Source organism: Mustela nivalis (assembly GCF_964662115.1).
Source record: "Mustela nivalis genome assembly, chromosome: 7".
In the NCBI taxonomy this organism is placed as follows: domain Eukaryota; kingdom Metazoa; phylum Chordata; class Mammalia; order Carnivora; family Mustelidae; genus Mustela; species Mustela nivalis.
In genome coordinates this window covers 50,291,367-50,309,320 of record NC_139026.1, presented here as the reverse complement: position 1 = coordinate 50,309,320, position 17,954 = coordinate 50,291,367, and the positions used below count along the sequence as shown (strand labels likewise).

General features: G+C 42.2%; 1 protein-coding gene across 1 annotated transcript in view; it reads left to right on the top strand.

Annotated features, from left to right (window-relative positions):
- The window catches only part of MSRB3 (methionine sulfoxide reductase B3), a gene marked incomplete at its 5' end in the record, with an annotated part of 164,809 nt that extends 158,897 nt beyond the window's left edge, over positions 1 to 5,912 (top strand). The window contains 1 exon segment of the mRNA XM_082738269.1: positions 2,682 to 5,912. Coding sequence (XP_082594395.1) covers positions 2,682 to 2,852 — 171 coding nt within the window. The 3' untranslated portion in view covers positions 2,853 to 5,912.
- Between the last annotated feature and the right edge of the window lie 12,042 nt (positions 5,913 to 17,954).

Below are 17,954 nucleotides of genomic sequence, written 5' to 3'. Positions count from 1 at the left end.
CGGCTCTGCGGGCGTCGAGGTGAGCATGTGTGTGGTGGTGCAGACCGAAACGCACACCTGGCTACATTTTGCAATGTTGCTCCTCCCTCAGTTATTGGAGCCTGGGGTGAATCTTCCAGAACCTCTTGTGGCAAGCACGATGAAGCTATCATTATCATTTGTAGGGGCTCTCTCCTTTTCTGAGGACTTCCCTACCTCATCCGCATCCCATAAGGTGTTCTGCCAACGATTTCTGTTGCGTCTTTCTAACTGTGTGTCCTCTTCCTCCTCCCCCTTCCCTTTCAGATTAGGGACATCTAGAATCTGTGTTTTTCTTTCCATGTAAGCAAAACACCAGTTCCGGATTTTACAGATGAAACTGCAGCCCAGTAAGCAACTCGGTTCAACAGTTTACATTAACTCTAAGTTGGATTTGTTCAAGATGATCTGGGAAATGAAGACCATATCAGTACTCCTAAGTAGCTTCAAATGTATCCTTATTGCATTTTATTTTTGGAGTCAGGTAGACATAGAACTGTTTTCTAGATATGCCCAAGAGATGATTAAGAAAGATAATGTCACTTATTTTGTCCAGATAGCTGTATTCTCTCATTAAAACACAAAACCAGAAAACCCATCTGAGGCTTTTATGTGCAAAGTCCACCACTCAGATGCCAAGTGAGCGAAGTGCCAGAGCTGCATGTGAGATTGATAATTGTGCACACACACCGGTCACCGAGAGCTCGGGTTCCTGTTGGCCTGCACCCTGACTGTTTTGGCAGCAAGAAATAGGTGTTTTCCTGTGTCCATTGAGTAAGCATGTGTTTTTTTATTGGTGCATCTTAGCTGCTGATGCCTGAAATTTGGCCTCAATTGTTTATAGAAAGGAAAAGCAATCTGAGCTGTCAGCCTTGATATTACCTAAACCTGCATAGAATGTGGTAAAATAGAGCAAGATTTGTTTTTTAGGCCTGTTTCATATTTTCCAGGCAATAGATCAAATCAGTTCAGGGTTCATTTTTAGTTCTTTAATAAGCTGACACAGTATGTTGGCAGTAAAATAAGAATGCACTTTTAACATGGAAGTGCCATATAGTCAGAGTTGCTATTTGTGCTGTTTATTAATAACACGAGAACCCCTGGGAACTGAGTGTAGCACTTAGGATAGAGAAACCGAGATTCTAATTCTTTTCATTGTAATAAGCACGATCATCTCCATTTGGTTCATTAGCCCAGTTCCCATGTCAGTTCCTACTCTCTTCCCCCATAATTTCTAAGGGGACACCAAGCAAGCACAGTGAGAAGAATTAATAAACCATCTGTAGGCATTTTCTCTCATGTTCTTCCCTAAATCTTGACTCTCCTGTCTGTTTGAAATGCTCCTCTGATAGCCACTCCTTCACTTCCTTTGGCTTCTTATTCCAGAGTCACCCCAGGAGAAGAGCCCCTCGTCATCATACCTGCAGTATCAGCCCCGAGCCCTGACACTTCATATCTCTTCCTCTTTTTTTCCCCTCTCCCATCTACCATACTGGACAGTCAGTTGATCTCTTTGCATGTTATCTGCCTCTCCCCCCTAGAATGTAAGCTCCATGAGTCCAGGATTGTTGCCTGCATCTCCAGAGCCGGAGACAGAGCCTGGTGTGTAGCAGGTGCTCCTTAGATACCTGGTAAATGAATGAATGGAAGTCCCTTGCTCCAGGCTTTGGTTTCTCTGGGACATGACAAATGATGTGGATTCGCAGCCTGTTTGAATACGATGCACTAATGTCTCCATCTCCCTAACTCCTGTCCCTGCTCAGAAAGGGGGCAAGATAGCTAAGTGTGACATACCCTAGTGTCTCCTGGAGTCGTACCCAGCCTCGGAGGGCTCGGGGTGGGGCTCTATGCCCTGAGCCAGCCTTCCTGAAGAAACGATCTCTGGGCTGCATTTCTCTTGAACACCAACCATCCCTCCTTCTGCTTCTGCCCAGATTCGGGGCCTCTTCTCCTTCCCAAGTGTTTTGGATCTGGAGGAGTGTGGATTTAAGCTTATCCCTTGCCTCATGCAATGCAGTTCACTTGGATAGAGAAGCCAGCCGCACTCCACCTACTGGAGGCCAGAATAAAAAGACGCTGTGGGCTAGCAACACTTCTTGTCCCACCTGCAGTCCTGGTGACCATGGCACACATCTGTTGAGCCTTGCCATTGCTTTGCTGGGCTTCGAGAACATCCAGGGCTTGTCTGATGTTAAGTTTTACTGCCCATGAACGCAAACAGCACCTCCGTCATGGCCAGTTAAACAGTATCTTTTACGGTGGACTTGTGCATATCTGAAACCCACCCATCCACAGCCAAAAAGTCATGCCAGGGGGGAGAGATTTTCTTCTGCCATGTTTCTTACAAGGGGAGATCAGGGGTCAACTCAATTCATAAAATTACCGTGGTCATTTTTCAGCTGGCTGAGATACTTCATAGATCAAAAAATACAGTGGCTTCTAAATGATTTCTGATATGCACAGTTCTAGCTTTTTTTTTTTTTTGTATTCTCAGCATGTGGTGTGGAGCCTGCCAGAAACCATCTCTGCAGCTATTGACAGGCGGACGAGAAATCACCCGTGATGGTTTCCATCATCCATTTCGGCGGCTGAGGCTGACCGTGAGCCCGTCTCAAAGCTGGCTTTGTACGCGCCGCCCTTATGTTTTCGCTCTTCTCTTTCAGTGCGGCGCTCACCTCGGGCACATTTTCGACGACGGACCTCGTCCCACCGGCAAGAGATATTGCATAAACTCGGCTTCCCTGTCGTTCACGCCGGCCGAGGGCAGCAGCAGCACCGAGGGCAACAGTGGAGCAACCCCCCCACTCCCCGTGGGGGACAGAGCCGAGCTGTAGGGTCCCGGAGAGCCAGGCAAACAAGTGTACTTAACGCGCAGCTTGTGAAAAACGGCAAATACTCCGAATTGTCTATCTTAGATCTATTTTTTCAAGAAATAGAAGGGCAGTTTTGTGCTATCGATATTTTTCTTCTTTGGCTTAGACAGAGGCCCCAGCCGTCCATGTATTTTGCTATTGACTAGATCGGGAACCCTTTATCCCTTCAGCGAGTGGAGAGGGCGTGGTGGATCACTTTCCCAGGCCCCCTGAGTATCAGTTGGCATTGTTTTCTTTGAGCACACAGCTGCTTTTGCGATTTCTCCCCCCTGGCTTAGGAGACGGAGGGTGCTCGGGGTTCCCACCAGAGAGCCCCTCCGCAGCGGTGAGAGCAGAGCCCCCAGCTCGGGGCGCAAGCCTGCAAGACACGTGGCCCGGCGGCCTTTGGGCAGGCCTACCTGAGACAGGGCGGACAGATGCCTGAGGAGACTGCTCAGCTCTGGAAAGTTTGAGCTAAGGTCGTTTATTCTCACTAAAAGGGTGTGAAGGTCTAAAGTCTTTCCTTATGTTAAATTGTTGCCAGATCTGAGGGTGGGGGGCCGGGGCAGAGAGTTACAGTGAGTGTTGTGGTGGAGAAGTAAACATTACCTCACGGTGAGGCCTTTATTTTATTTTATTTTCCATTGAAAACATTGGAATGTAAGACAACGGTAAAGTGCCGAGCCCCGTTTTGGCCCCAAGGCCGCGCAGAGAGCACCTAACATGGCCTTTTGGAAGTCTGTCCCTCCACACCTAGCACCAGCTGCAGCTGGGAGGGCATTTTGGTAAATCCCACTGTGTAAAATAAAATACTGGGACAACACACCTCATCAAGGCAACAGAAGTAAGAGAGAGCAGAGAGGACCAAAGAGAAGGCCTGGGTATTGAAATACCCAGGGCTGAGCGGAGAAGCCAACAATAGACTCCAAGTAATAGAGCCCAAAGCTGGGGATCTTGTGCACAGTAGCTTGGGTGACTTCTGGAAGGATGGGGGGGGGGGTGTTTAAAATGGAAAGAACCAGGAGCTCAAGTCCCACCCTGCTGTGTGACAAGGGGATAAGCCATTTAGCCTCTCCATGCCTACTCTTCGTTTAAAAACCAGGACTTAACATTATTTGTAAAATAATTGACACTCTCAGGGCAAATTTACTGTATTGCTATACCATTAAGATCGGTGTCGTAAAATTAAACTGATCTGGTTTCTAACTGCCTCAAAGGCTGAAGCCCAAGCATTTGAAATGGAAAGAAGCAGAGAGAGGTTAGCCAAACTGATTGGTATGGAAACAGTCGGGCCAAGAGCCAGAAGTTTTTCTTTGTAGCAATATGGCTGGTTTTACTCTGAGAAGCTCTGCTCTGTTGCTGTGTAACGCTTACCAGAATGGATGTCGTTGTGCGTGATAAGATTTCCACAGGCATGAACAGTGATGATTTAAGATGATATTGCCATAGCCAGGTTTGAGGGTATAGTTTATGATGGATAGATACTGTGTTCGTAGCCACAAACGCTAATCCTGCAATGTAGTTTTTGTTTTTTGTTAAAATATTACTTTTGTAAATCTTTGAAAGCTTATGGAAACTGACATCCTACCTTGTAAGCACCAAGGCAAAAATAAGAAAGAGGGACACTTGACAGTTTTACAATGAGAAACAATGAGAAGTTAAAATGAAAAGTGACAAATCCAAGTGGCAGTGTGGTCATGGCCACATTCTTCCACGTGTCTACACATGCTCCCTGGCGAGGCCCTGCCTGATACTCTGGTGACTTCCTTGTCACGTATACTCTAGCTTCACCATGACAGATGAGTCATGTTCTTCCTTCTTCAGCCTCCAGCTGTTTCACCTCCGGTCCTGGCGTCCTTCTTGAATTGAGATGTAAGATTTAAGACCGTGGAAGCCACAGCCGCCAGACCATCCTAGCAGCCCGTCCCAACCTCACAGAGGAGCCCCATCATTTCCCAGAGACCCAAGGATCCCATGTGGGATTGGCTAAAGAAGAGAGTCTCCCTGGACTTCCCTGCCACAGTGGACGTCTGTCCCTTGGGCCACATAGCACTTCTCCCATTGCTCCAGGTACATATAGTAGCCTGCCCCAGGTTTCTGCTGGACACGAGCCACCCGGTCGAGGTAGACAAGAAAGATAAATGGGGGGGCTTCTTCCCCCTCCCCAGAGATTCTGGACTCTCATTGTTCTCTCGTTTTTATTATCAGGCTTAACATTACCCTCTAAAAACTCCTTTTCTAATCCTTATCTTTGTTCCAAGGAAAGCCGGCTTTTCTCCTACCGCGTTTTCCAGCATCAACTTTAGGGAAAATGCAACATCCATTGAAAAAAAAAAAAAAAAAGAAAAACCAAAAAACAAAAAAATGTGGGGTATATGCATGTGGTTTAATTCCAGATTGCTTTTGAGTTTAAGTGGTATCAACTTTCAGTATATTTCTGTCTTAGGTTAAAGAAATATATTACTAAAACGTTGGTGAGCAATAATGTCAGCTGTCGAGCACTAGATTTATTTTTGCAGGATATGGAGCGCAATGAACTGCGTCAATATGGCAAGGTGTATGTGATCTGTGGGAGTTGTGCCATTTAACATAGGAAATGCACAGGACTTTCCCTCTCTGCACTCAGCCCTTACTGTATACCCTTAGGAGATGCAGGTCTCTGCTGGTGGGTAACAAGGACATCCATATAATCATGCAGAATGGATCTGAAGAAAGCAGCAGTATATATTACATTAGAGAGCATTTCTATATGTTTAAACTCTTCACTTCTTAGATGCATTTAAATACTTAATGCAAATGACATAGCAATCTAAAATCCTCTCCGTGTTAATCGAATTGAAATGCCTTGTTTTAAATGTGGAGTGTTATGAAAGGGATTATCACTTGTTCTGAGGTCAGATATTTTTGTCTTAGATAGCTTTGTACTAATTTTTCTCCAAACAATTAAAAACTTTTGAAAAATGTATGAGGTTTTCATTGAAAGAACCCTTTTCCTATGTTTATTGTATACAGAAATTATGCAATAAAATTTCTTTATAAAAATGCTCTCTTCTCTGATTCCTGGTTGTTTTTAGCACAGATAGATGGACCATCCGTTGGAGTTTGCTGTAGACTGATCTGTTGGCCTCCTCCCAGCTGATATGTGTGTATTTTGCATAAAGGGTGTTTTATCTGATGTGGCCTTTGCATGGAGGGACTGTAATCAAAGGGTCATGGGAGGGACTGTAATCAAAGGGTCATGTCGGATTCTCCAACGCCCAGGCCCCAGGAAAGGCCTCCAGGGATCTGAAAGATTGGAGGAATGGCATTACTCAGCTTTCCCCTCCGCACAATCCTCAGTAGCTTCTGGATGTTTGGGGGCTTCAAATACGGACTTCAGGGAGCTCCAGTGTGATGATAGCTCTGTGGACAAAAATGTAGGAATGATACCATGCTGAGTCCTTCGGCTTCTGTTAAATAATGTGCTGGGAAACTTCTATGGTTGTCAAGGTTTGGTCTCCAGGGAAATAAGGTAGGCATTCCCTGCCGCTCACGGATGAAATCCCCTTTAAGAGTCATCTGTACGGACGAGTTTCAGCGTGGTATTATTGGTTGTTGAAATCTTTCATTTAAATGTTTTGGTTTGTTCTACTAATTTTTGTGTGTGTGTGGAGGAAAAGTGAGGTGGTGAAGACTTTGCTTTTCAGCCAATTCTTTAAGTCATAATCCTGGGATCTTGGAATCCACAAGCCAGCAATGTCACGTGGTGTACTAAGAACAGTGCTTCTCAAAGCGTGGTCCCCAGGCGGAAGGGTCTGTAGTGCCTGGGAACTTGCTACCAATGCACATTCTCAGGCCTCCTCCCAGACTCACTGCAATAGGAATTCTGGGATGGAGCCTGAGCTAGTTTTGTTTTAGCAAGCCCTCCGTGGGATTACGGTGCTTGTTCTAGTTTGCGAACCATGGCCTTGGAACTTTTAGTGAGGAAAAGTCAATTAGTCTGAATTTTAAAAGCATTTCTTAATGACTCAAAAATGCCTTGTTTTGTCATCGATGGTTGTCTTTTGACAGAGATGGAACAAACAAATCGTTGTCCCCAGGCTTCCTGCCTCTCAGGGGTTCTTATCCTTCCCTGCACATTTATTTGACTTGTTCTGGAGCACTAGCATGTCCTCATCAACCAACACTGCCTTCACTCTGGTTTGCCTTTCGGGGTTGAACCTGGGCTGCTCGGTAGTGCTCGCCTATGCCTCTCTAAAACTGTAGGATATCCATGACGGTACTCAGCTCAGCAAAGCCAAGAACTAGAGAATAGTCTCAGTGCAGAAATTGACATATGACCTTTCCCATCTCTTCTGTTTCTTTGTACCTGTACCTTCCATCATTATCAACACGGGTTTGCTTGTTTTTTTTTAAACCGTCAAGAGATTTCGGCCATGTATCCAAATTGTTGAATTATTTGGTCAGAAAACTGCTATCATTACCCGGATCTTTTTTTTTTTTTTTTTCATTACCCGGATTTTAACAAAGAAATGAATTCTAAGAGATGCTGGCATACAAGAAAGGTTGAATTAAAACTTGTCCTTGGGGACAGGTTTGTAAGTATCTGTACTGACTTCTGATTATAGTTTTTTGTGCACTATGGAAATGACAGAAATGTTACCATTTTGAATGGGGATCTGAAAAAGTACCACATGCCACAGAATATTCTAGCAATCCACTTCCTTGCTCCCAGAGGCTGGCCTCATCCTGGACGAACCTGGAGAAAGGCCAGATAATGACCAGAGGTTCCAGACCAAGCAGCCCCTGAGAGTCTGCCATGAGAGTAGCAGGCTTTCACAGAACTGTCACCGGTGAAGGCCCAAATGGCCTGAGATCCGGGAACAACATCAGATCCTCAGGCCCACATGAGACTTTCCCAATTTTCAGGCTGGCTGCAGAAGCACACTCACTTGTCAGAATACTGATGTTGGGAACCTCGTTCTTATTTTAGGCTTTGCACTTTCCCTCCCTGCAGGGTCCACCACCTCCACTCCCTGCCAATGAACTCCCACGTTTTCATCCAGGCTCAGCACGAACCTGACAGATTTTCAGCAGTGAACAGCAGGGAAGTCCTCCCGTAGTGACCAAGTGCGTACTGCAGCATTGTACCGACACGGTGAGAGTGTCAAAAGCTATAGAAGCAGCTAGAAAACAAAGGAAGGGAGAGTGTCTGTATTAGCACAGGAGATAGTTGTTAAGAGGTAAGCTATGGTTGCCTGAAGCTTTATTCCCCAGGCCCTCGGCCTCACCATGGGATTTCTCTTGACCTTGATAATACTGTGTATTCAGTCATCTCTGTAAGTCAGGCACTTGGTCTGTTTTCTTTAATAAGAGGTAGGTAGTCTTATCCCCATTTTATGGATGGTGGAGCTAAAGCCAGACCCGTTAAGCCAAGTTACACAGCTGGTACATGGCCAGATTGAAATCCATGTTTGTTCAAAGACTTCCTACTTAGCACTACGTGGCCCCCCAGGTAGAAGACTGGGTATTGGCTACTGCTCAGCAGCAGGCTTTACCTAGGCAGAAATATGTTTATATCATTTCTAATTTCAAATTAATTGCAATTTGCCCTTCCAAAATATCATCTGCAATATGAATGCTTTATTTCGGGCAGGGCTTAATCATCGCACATCTTGATTTTTTTTTCTTAATACCTCAGTGATAGAGCTTAGTTTTTTCCTAAGGGCTCACAATATTCCTAATGGTTTCTAACTACTACATAGACACACACACACACACACACACACACTAAGCCACCTTCTGGATCCAAATGGGAAAAAAAAGAAGAGAGGTGATGCTAAAGATGTCGTTGATCAAAACATCCCATTTCTGGCACAGCAGATCCAGTTAACTCTCATCTAGAAAGACCTAGAGCCCTGGGGGTGGAAATGGGGTGTTCTAACCGATGTCGCTAAGTCGGGAGAGTCTGCAATCAGAGACTAACGAGGGGGGCACAGATTCCTGAGGGCTCTCACCACACCCAGACCCAGAGCAGGTCTGCAGGGCATATGATGGACCTATCCCAGGAACTGACGGAATAAAGAGATTTGTTTCTGTTTGATTACGACTCATGACAGATTGATAACTGCAAAGGCATTCAAACTCCGGTGTTTCGTCCCCCTCTTCCCTTTAACACTACAGCTTGGAAGGCCAGTCAGGCATCTGGTGTTTGTTAGATGGCTGTGTTGCATCATCCTTATGATTGCTGGGGAACATCTCCTAGCATTTGAGCGTTGGAGGGAAGACCACGGGGCACAAAATGGCCTCATCCGGTTTACATCTTCATTACTGTGCTTCTCACATACCTGCTTACATCTGGAAAAAATCTCCAGGTAAACCTCTTGGGCTCTTTTTCTAAAGAGTAACTGTAATTATTAGGGTTATACCCAAATTCAGCTTAGAAAAGGTATGTGGCTGAACTTCAGCCAAAATCCTGTGCCTGTCTAAAAGAAATTCTTTCTTTCTTTCTTTCTTTCTTTCATCCAATTACAGAGGAGGGGCCTTTTCCCCTCCATGGCCAGTGGGGTCCCTGGTTCTCTACACCCAAAGCTTCTATTATATGGCCTGAGGGAAAGACAAGGAGATTTTAGGGGAAAAAAAAAACCTTAAAGATCTCCTCAGATCACTGGCTTTTTCCTCAGGACCAAGTCCCAATTCTGATCTGTATTACAGGTCATGTCAACTTTCACAAATGCCAAGTCTTTTCCCCACTAGGTACTATCACAAAATTGACCTTGCCAAGTAAGAACATAAAAAAAAATTTTTCTACCTGACTGTTTCCTGCTTCTCTCACTTGGACAGGGATCGTCCATTCAACGCACATTTCTTGAGCCCTTCCTGGGCGAGGAACGGGACCCCAAAAACGGAGTAAGACTGGGTACCTGCAGTTAGCCGGGGAAACAGACACACAGCTGATTACACGGAGTACCAGTGTGTGGCGTAGGGCGCACGTGAGTGCGGACAGAGCATTATGAGTGCTCGGCTGGGAGAAGGATGCACTTTGCCACAGGAAAGGGGGATAGCATAGAGGGAGGCAGAGTCAGGGAAAGCTTCATTTAGAGAGGAGAGAGAATGTATTTTTTGAAGAATCTGTGGCATTTTACGAAGAGGAAGAGAAAATAAGATCGTTTAGAGAAATGGACGGTCACTTGGCTGCCTCCATTCTGGGATGTGGGCCAAACAGTTCTGCAGTAGAACTACAGAGATCCTTCCCAGGCTGGCAGCCACCCGCCTGTTCCAGCCTCCTGTCTCACCTCCCCTTCCTTACGCCATCCCCAGCCATTCAGACTTCTGCCACATTTCCCAGGGGCACATACTTTCTGCCTGAAATGTCCTTCCTGCCTCTTCCGAGTGGTGGACTCAGTCATCCTTCAAACCCGATGCTTGCGTGAAGTACGTTGCCAATTTCCTTTCCTCCCCTAGCACAAATGGACTTCCATTATCATTTGTCTATGCCTTGCTTCTAGAGGTCATCCCATTGATTAATTGTTTCCCTCACCAGATTGGGAGTTCCTCTTGAGGACAGACGCTTTGAAAAAAATTCATCTTAATAGATGGAACAAAGCTAGGTCAGTCTAAACAAAACAAATGGTGAAATTCATTTCCACTCCTCTCTCATTTTCTCTGTCCTGCCCCATCACTTCTTCTAACACCCACCTAGATCTGTCCTCTGGGCAATGCCCATATCCCAAGCCTCTTTGCCCTTTATGATCCTTCTAGGAGTTTAATCTGACTGACTGTCTTACCCCACTGTTTAGTAGAGGCTAGCCTCTTAAAATTCATTATCTCATTTGATCTTCTGGGTTAAGAGAAAAGTCACAGACTGGAAGCTGAAGGTGGGCTTTTGTTTTGTTTTGTTTTTGCCTACTCTTTTAGCATCCAACTCTTTTTTTTTTTTTTTAAGATTTTATTTATTTATTGGACAGAGAGACCACAAGAGAGGGAGCACAAGCAGGGGGAGTGGGAGAGGAAGAAGCAGGCTTCCCGCTGAGCGGGGAGCCCAATATGGGGCTCAATCCCAGCACCCTGGGATCATGACCCAAGCCAAAGGCAGATGCTTAACAACTGAGCCATCCAGGTGCCCTATTACCTACTCCTTTTAAAAAAAATTGTTTACCGGTATTTAAAAATCAGGAGAGCCTACATAAAAATCCATTTCCAGATTCTTTTGATAGAGGGGAGGTCTGGCAAGTCTGGGTAGCTAGCCGACGGTGCCGTAGCAGCTGAGTACATGAGGTGATGACATTCTGGCTTTGCTACCAGCTTCATGGTTTCCTATGGACTCCCATTTATTTTCATATGGGTGCTGTTTTATTGTTTCTTAGACAAATATTTTTGGGTCCTTGTCTCCACCAAAATGGAAAAATAACATATAAAGGTTGGAGGACACATGACTATGTATGTCCTATGGGTGTTTGGTTGATGACCCCTGGGGCAGGCAATAGTATTATTTTTATTTTACAGATAAGATAAGTTAAATAACCTCACTATGATAACATATCTAGGAAAAATTGGGCAAAGGCAGGGCCATTTGACTCCAAAGCCCTTGCATTTCAATGGAAACTTTTCAGTCCTGCAGCTCCAAAAATAAGAAATTCTTATTCAGGTACATCTAGTGTGGGCACTTACTTTTAAATTATGTACTTTTAAATTATGTACATTTGTCACCATAGTAATATAGTATGCACATTCTAAGATATACACAAAGATGGAAAATTTTTAAAAATGGGTTAAAAAATTCAAAACATAAATAAAAAATTGTTTCAATGTTACATTCACGGTACCAAAAATATTTTTGCTTTTACTAAAAGGTATAGTATTTTTAGTGAAAGTGGTGAGATTTGAAAACATCATTAATGTTTTAAATTTTAGGTTTAACAGTTTGGTGAAGCAGGGTTTGAAGGTCTGGATCTAAATTCAATTTATTTTAAATACTTGCGTCAGTGGTTGACATCAGTGAAAACTATATTCCACAATGACAACCCTATGAAAAGCCACATGGGCTCACTGATGGATCAGGATACTCATTTTTTTACATCCCAACCACTGGGAAGGTGTTATGGAATTTTGGTTAGGAGATCTTCATATGCCCAGATGTCAAGAAGGTATTATTGCAAATTATTCAGATGTTTAAAAAATTGTTTAGCAAATGTGAAAAGTCCATTGAACAGTGTTGAAAGCAGATTTTAAAATTCAGATCCCAAGATTTTAAAGCAATTGGATATAAGATATTCTTTAAGGTAAGACATCTTTTTGTCAGTACATATTGCATAAAAATGGAAATAGTTCCAAATACCCATTTTCTAGGTGCTCCCTCCGAAACCTGAATTTCTTTTCAAAGGCAGTTAGTTATTCCTTGTTGAAATGTCACTTTTGCCTGAAAGGAAGGGATTGAATATATTTTTTAAAGACAGTGGCTAGATCGTGTACTTCTAACAGACGCTTGTCATCACAGAAAATGTTGGAAAAGTTGGAACTTAAGAAAAAAACCCTTAGCTTTAAGGTTGATAATCCTTCAATGAAATAGCTCGCAAGTATAAAATATTGTCATAACTATTACTGATCTCCTTGCAAGGTATTTTAAAGATTGACCGTATTTCCATGTCTTATTTTTATAAAATTAACCACACCAATGACATCCTGGAGCTCTTCCAGCTTCGGTCCCTTAGTGAGTGGGCTGGTCCATGCCTACATTAGTGCAGGGCGTGAATTTTTTTCTTTCTTTCTTTCTTTCTTTCTTTCTTTCTTTCTTTCTTTCTTTCTTTTTTTTAAATCTTATTTATTTATTTGACAGAAATCACAAGTAAACAGAGAGGCAGGCGGGGGGTGGGGGGTAGGGAAGCTGGCTCCCCGATGAACAGGGAGCCCAATGTGATGCTGGGCTTGATCCCAGGACCCTGAGATCATGACCTGAGTTGAAGGCAGAGGCTTTAACCCACTGAGCCACCCAGGCACCCCAGGGGATGACTTTCACCTGCAGGAGGTCTCTCTGTAACTTTCTCGTGGAATCCATTCGTTTCCCTAATACCTTTTGCCAAAGCAGCCATGGCATGTGTGGTTTGCCATAGAACACATTGATTGAATCAATTATTTTCAACTTTCCTTTATGGGCTCACACACACAAAAGTAGTTCTTCATAGTTGAAAGAAAATCTAGCAAATACCGTAAGCCAAGACATGATTAAAAAAAAAAAAATCTATGCTTTAATACAACTTCGGAGAAAATCTCTACACGATGCAATTTGTTCTATTCCTCGGTTCTTCACATCTCCAGCGTGCTTTCTCTCCATCTCCTGGTGGCATTGACTTTCTGTAAATATACATTAGTTTGTTACCATCTTCTTTTCGTATTACCTTAGACACTTGCATCACGGCAGGAAAACCAATTGGCATGTGGTCTTTCATAGTTTACAAAACGTGAATCACTAAGTATATTGAAAGTTGATAAATTGGTGTTATGGGATGCTAAACATCGCTAAAAAATTGAAAGGTTGTTTTCACATTCTGAGCAATGGGTAACTAAATGTGGAGCTCACCATGACGGTCTCATGATCTGCTGCTAATAATTCAAGGTACAATGTCCACTTAGAGTAGGTGCTTTGTTAACAACTGTGGATGTGCACTGATGTTTTCATGTTCTCAGCCTAATGACTTCACAGTTTTAACTGACTCTTTGATGGATTTAATGATCATTGCTTATACCTCATAAGTGACTTTAATCAGAAGCCACCTGAATTAGAAGTGGCATCTGTGTCATTTACTTGTGACTCGTTTAGACTTACATTTTTATTAGCTCAGTCTGCACTTCAGTTTTGAAAATCATCTTTAGACACTCCTCGGTACTCTAAGGGTTCAACTCCTTAACTATTCATTTCCCATGAACCTTGAGCAGGCGCATATGCGGGTGTCTCTAGGCAACACTGGGGATGAGGACCTCTCACTGTTGCCCATGGGACATGTAACTATCTGACCCGTGAACCCAGTGAGGGTTCCAGTTGTCAGTCTGTAGATTAGACACAAGTAATCCTTACTTTGCATGATCATGTGAGACCATAAAAATTAGCATGTAAGCTGATACCGTTCAAAGTGATTTTTATAATCAACTGGGAAAATTCCAGTTGTTCTGTGTTCTTAAAAATTTTGGTTAAACCACTGAAAGCTCTCTTATAGCCTGTTGTAAATGTATTGGGAAATGAAGAAAAAAAACCTAAAACTCTTATTTAGTGTGGTGTAGTTTAAAACACTATAAATATTGAGAATCAAAGTGTTTTGTTTCTCTGTAAAAAAGTAGTTTGAATAGCACTTGCCTTCTTTTCATTGTTTGAGACTCAGCATTTTTTCTATACAGTGATGACAAAAGTCCTGTGCCAACTATCCACGGACAGCTAGGGGCTGTTCTGACATGGCCACTGTGGAGACGACTGGGTTCTCCTCTCCATGTCCCTCACACCCCTCCACCTGGCTGGCCTGTGCACGTCCTTATGCTGTGATTAGGAGAGAAAGACAGAGTGCGCAAGTACTCTTCATATCTCTGCTTGTCTCATTTGTTACTGTCCCTGTGGCATTAAGCAGGTTACATGACCAAACCTGGAACTAGTGTAGGCAAGCCCTGCTAGAAGGGATGGATACAGAAAGATACGAATAATTAGACCCAGTAATGGAATCAGTCAAGTCCAATAGGGAGCACTGTAAGTCCTGGCCATCCTTGTTTCCTGGCCACCATCTTAAGAAAGTTCCTTAATACCTCTGAACCTCAATTATTTGATGGTGACTTAGCCTGTGATATATTTCTTGAAATATTTTCTAAATTAAAAAAAATATATACACAAATTTAAAAAGTACAATAGTGCTAAAAGACATACTAAAACAGAGATCTTAGCCCTCCTTCCCATTTTATTGTATTCCCCAGGCATGGTCACTTTTTATCCTTCTTGTTGTCTCTGCTGACATCTTATCCATATTTTGAAATAATATTACATGTTTCCATCTATTGATTCATTAATTTTATTTATTTAATATTATTATTTTTTAAAGATTTTATTTATTTGACAGAGATCACAAGTAGGCAGAGAGGCAGGCAGAGAGAGAGAGGAAGGGAAGCAGGCTCCCTGCTGAGCAGAGATCCCGATGTGGGGCTCGATCCCAGGACCCTGAGATCATGACCTGAGCCGAAGGCAGAGGCCCTAACCCACTGAGCCACCCAGGCGCCCCTAGATTCATTAATTTTAGATATCATCTATTAATCTATATTACAATTTCAGGTTATATCCACATTTATGGTCTTCTAATGATTTACTGTTCAGCCAAGTTAGAATAGTATTATTACATTTTTTTCCTGTACATCTTCTGATTTTCCTGGGATTTCATCACCGTCTCATGTTTTCACCTGTTCATTCATTCATTTATTTCATTGACTCTCTCATGAAGCCTTTCTACATCTTCCATCAGCTTTGTAAAATGACTTTCAAAACAATTTTCCACTTTCTCAAACGCATCAGATAATATATTAGCTACATCTTATTCTTAGTAGTACCCATTACGAAGTCCAGTGTGCTTGTGCCAACCTCCCTCCCCCAACCAAGTCTAAAATAAAACGTCTTGTTCCAGTTGTGATGGCTTGCTCTCAAGACCTTCTGCACTCTTGATGCCCTTAATCCTTAATTCCATCATCATCCTGAGGCTACCCATTACCTTTTCTTGTGCTGGCTCCATTTTTACTGGGTCCCTTCATTCACATCTTCATTTCATTAGGGCAGATTTTGAGTTTCTGATGAAAGGGCATACGCAAGGTTAAACTTTTGAGATGTGGCATGCTTGAAAATATTCTGCTTTCACCCTTTATTAATCTTTTGGCAGTCTAGAATTCCAAGGTGAAAATCATTTTCCCTTCAAATCTGGAGGCACTGTTTTATTGTCTTCTCTTTTCTAGAGTTGCTGTTGAGATATCCAGTGGAGATTCCAATCCATTGGATGTGAACTTTCTCTGCCTCTAGAGTTGGGAAGTGATCTTATACCACAGGGAGGTCTTCTGCCATTTGTTTTGATGGGAACTTGGTGAGGCCTTTTTTTGTCATTGTTTAAGTGGGCTCTATACCCAATTTGGGGCTTGAACTCACAACCCTGAGACCAAGAGTCACATACCGTACTGCCTGAGCCAACTGGGCACCCCTTGGCAAGTATTTTCAATCTAGAGATGTGTGTCTTCCCATTTTGAGAAATTTCCTCAATATCATTTGCCTATATACTTTGTTTTATTTGTTCTTTCTCTGTGTAATTTTTATTACTTAAATAGTGCACATCTTGGATCAATTTGATTAATTTATCTGTCCTCTATTTTCTATGGCTGCATCCTTCTGTTCTCTTTTCTAGGACATTTTCTCATATTTCTTTACAACCACTTTAGTGAATTTTTTTCTACCACCCCTATCTATATATCTTCTCTACTTCCAAGAGCTCTTATCCCCTGGTTGCTGTTTTTATAGGCATCCTTTTCTTGTTTAAAAAAAAAAAAAAAGTAGTATCTTCTTATTTCTCTGGAAAAGTAAATAATAATTTCAAAATACTTTACTTCTACCCTCTGCATGCGTTTCTTTGAGTTCCTCTTCTGTTTGTCTTGGCCTCTATCTTCTACAAGGAGATTTGTCTCAAGATCTGGTTCATCCTTGGCTGAACAGGTCCAGTTACAAGTGAGACACTGAACTGCTAATTGCACCTGAGTGGTGTTTGCTCCACCACCAAGGACAGGGTTGTTCTTTTTATTTCCTATGGGACCTCAAAGGTCTGCTTGTTTTCACTTGACAGAATATAAATTGGTACAACTTTGGAAAATTTGATGTACAGACAACCTGTGTCTTACGCTGGTTCGACTCAGCGATTTTGTCTTTACAATGGTGCAAAAGTGATATGCATTCAGTAAAACCATGCTTTACATTTTGAATTTTGATCTTTTCCTGGGCTAGCAAAAGCTGAGGTTTCCAGTTGTCTAGTGATCACAAGGATAAATAGCTGATGCCCATCCAACCATTTTGTTTTATACTTTCAGTACAGTATTCAGTAATTACATGATATATTCAATATATCTATATTATAAAATGAGGTGATTTTGCCCAACTGTAAGCTAAGTGTTCTGAGCACGTTGAAGATGGACTAACCTAAGCTATGGTATTCTATATATTAAATGCATTGTCAACACCATATTTTCAACTTATGATGGTTTATTGGAATGCAACTATGTCATAAGTTGAGGAAGACCTGTTTTATTTTTTCCCTGTCTGTGGTGATGTCATTTTTCTGGAGAAAGATCACCCAATTGCTTGTTGTCTCTGAATCTAGGGAATGTCTGGTGCAGCTGCGCTAGAATGTTCCTTGTCTTCTCGCCTACATTGCTGGAGCTGGAGGTAGAGGGAGGAGAACTGGGGAGTCTAATTTTTCTTAGATAGACAGCTATACATTATAATTTATAAAGTAGTACTTAACACAAACAATGTAATATGTTTGTAATATGCACTATAATATTAAGATGAATACCTATTAACCCCACACACCATTTAAGAGTCAGAACAAAAAGGAAAAAATAGAGTCAGAACTAAACTAATACCTTTACATATTATCTATGTGCTCTTCTCCTAACCTTTACCCCTTCTTGCTTAAGTGGTAACTCCAGGTCTAAATTTTGTGCTTGTTTTCATCTTATTTTATTTTAAAAAGCAGTTGTTATCACATATATAAATAACAATAAACAATGTATTGTCTAGCTTTGCTAAATTTTATGCTTAAAAAATGGTATCAAGCTGTATGTTGTCCTCTGTGACTTTTCATTTTTCACTCAGTATTTCTACTGATTCATTTTATCTTCTTGTTTGTAACCATATTTCATTCATTGTAGTGCTGTGTACTATTCCTTTGTGTGATATACAAGTTTTATTATATTTACTTTTTAAATTTTTAATTTAAATTCAATTAGCCAAGGTATAGTACATCATAAGTTTTTGATGTAACGTTCAATAATTCATTAGTGGAGTATAACACCCAGGGTTCATCATATCATGCACCCTCTTTAATGCCC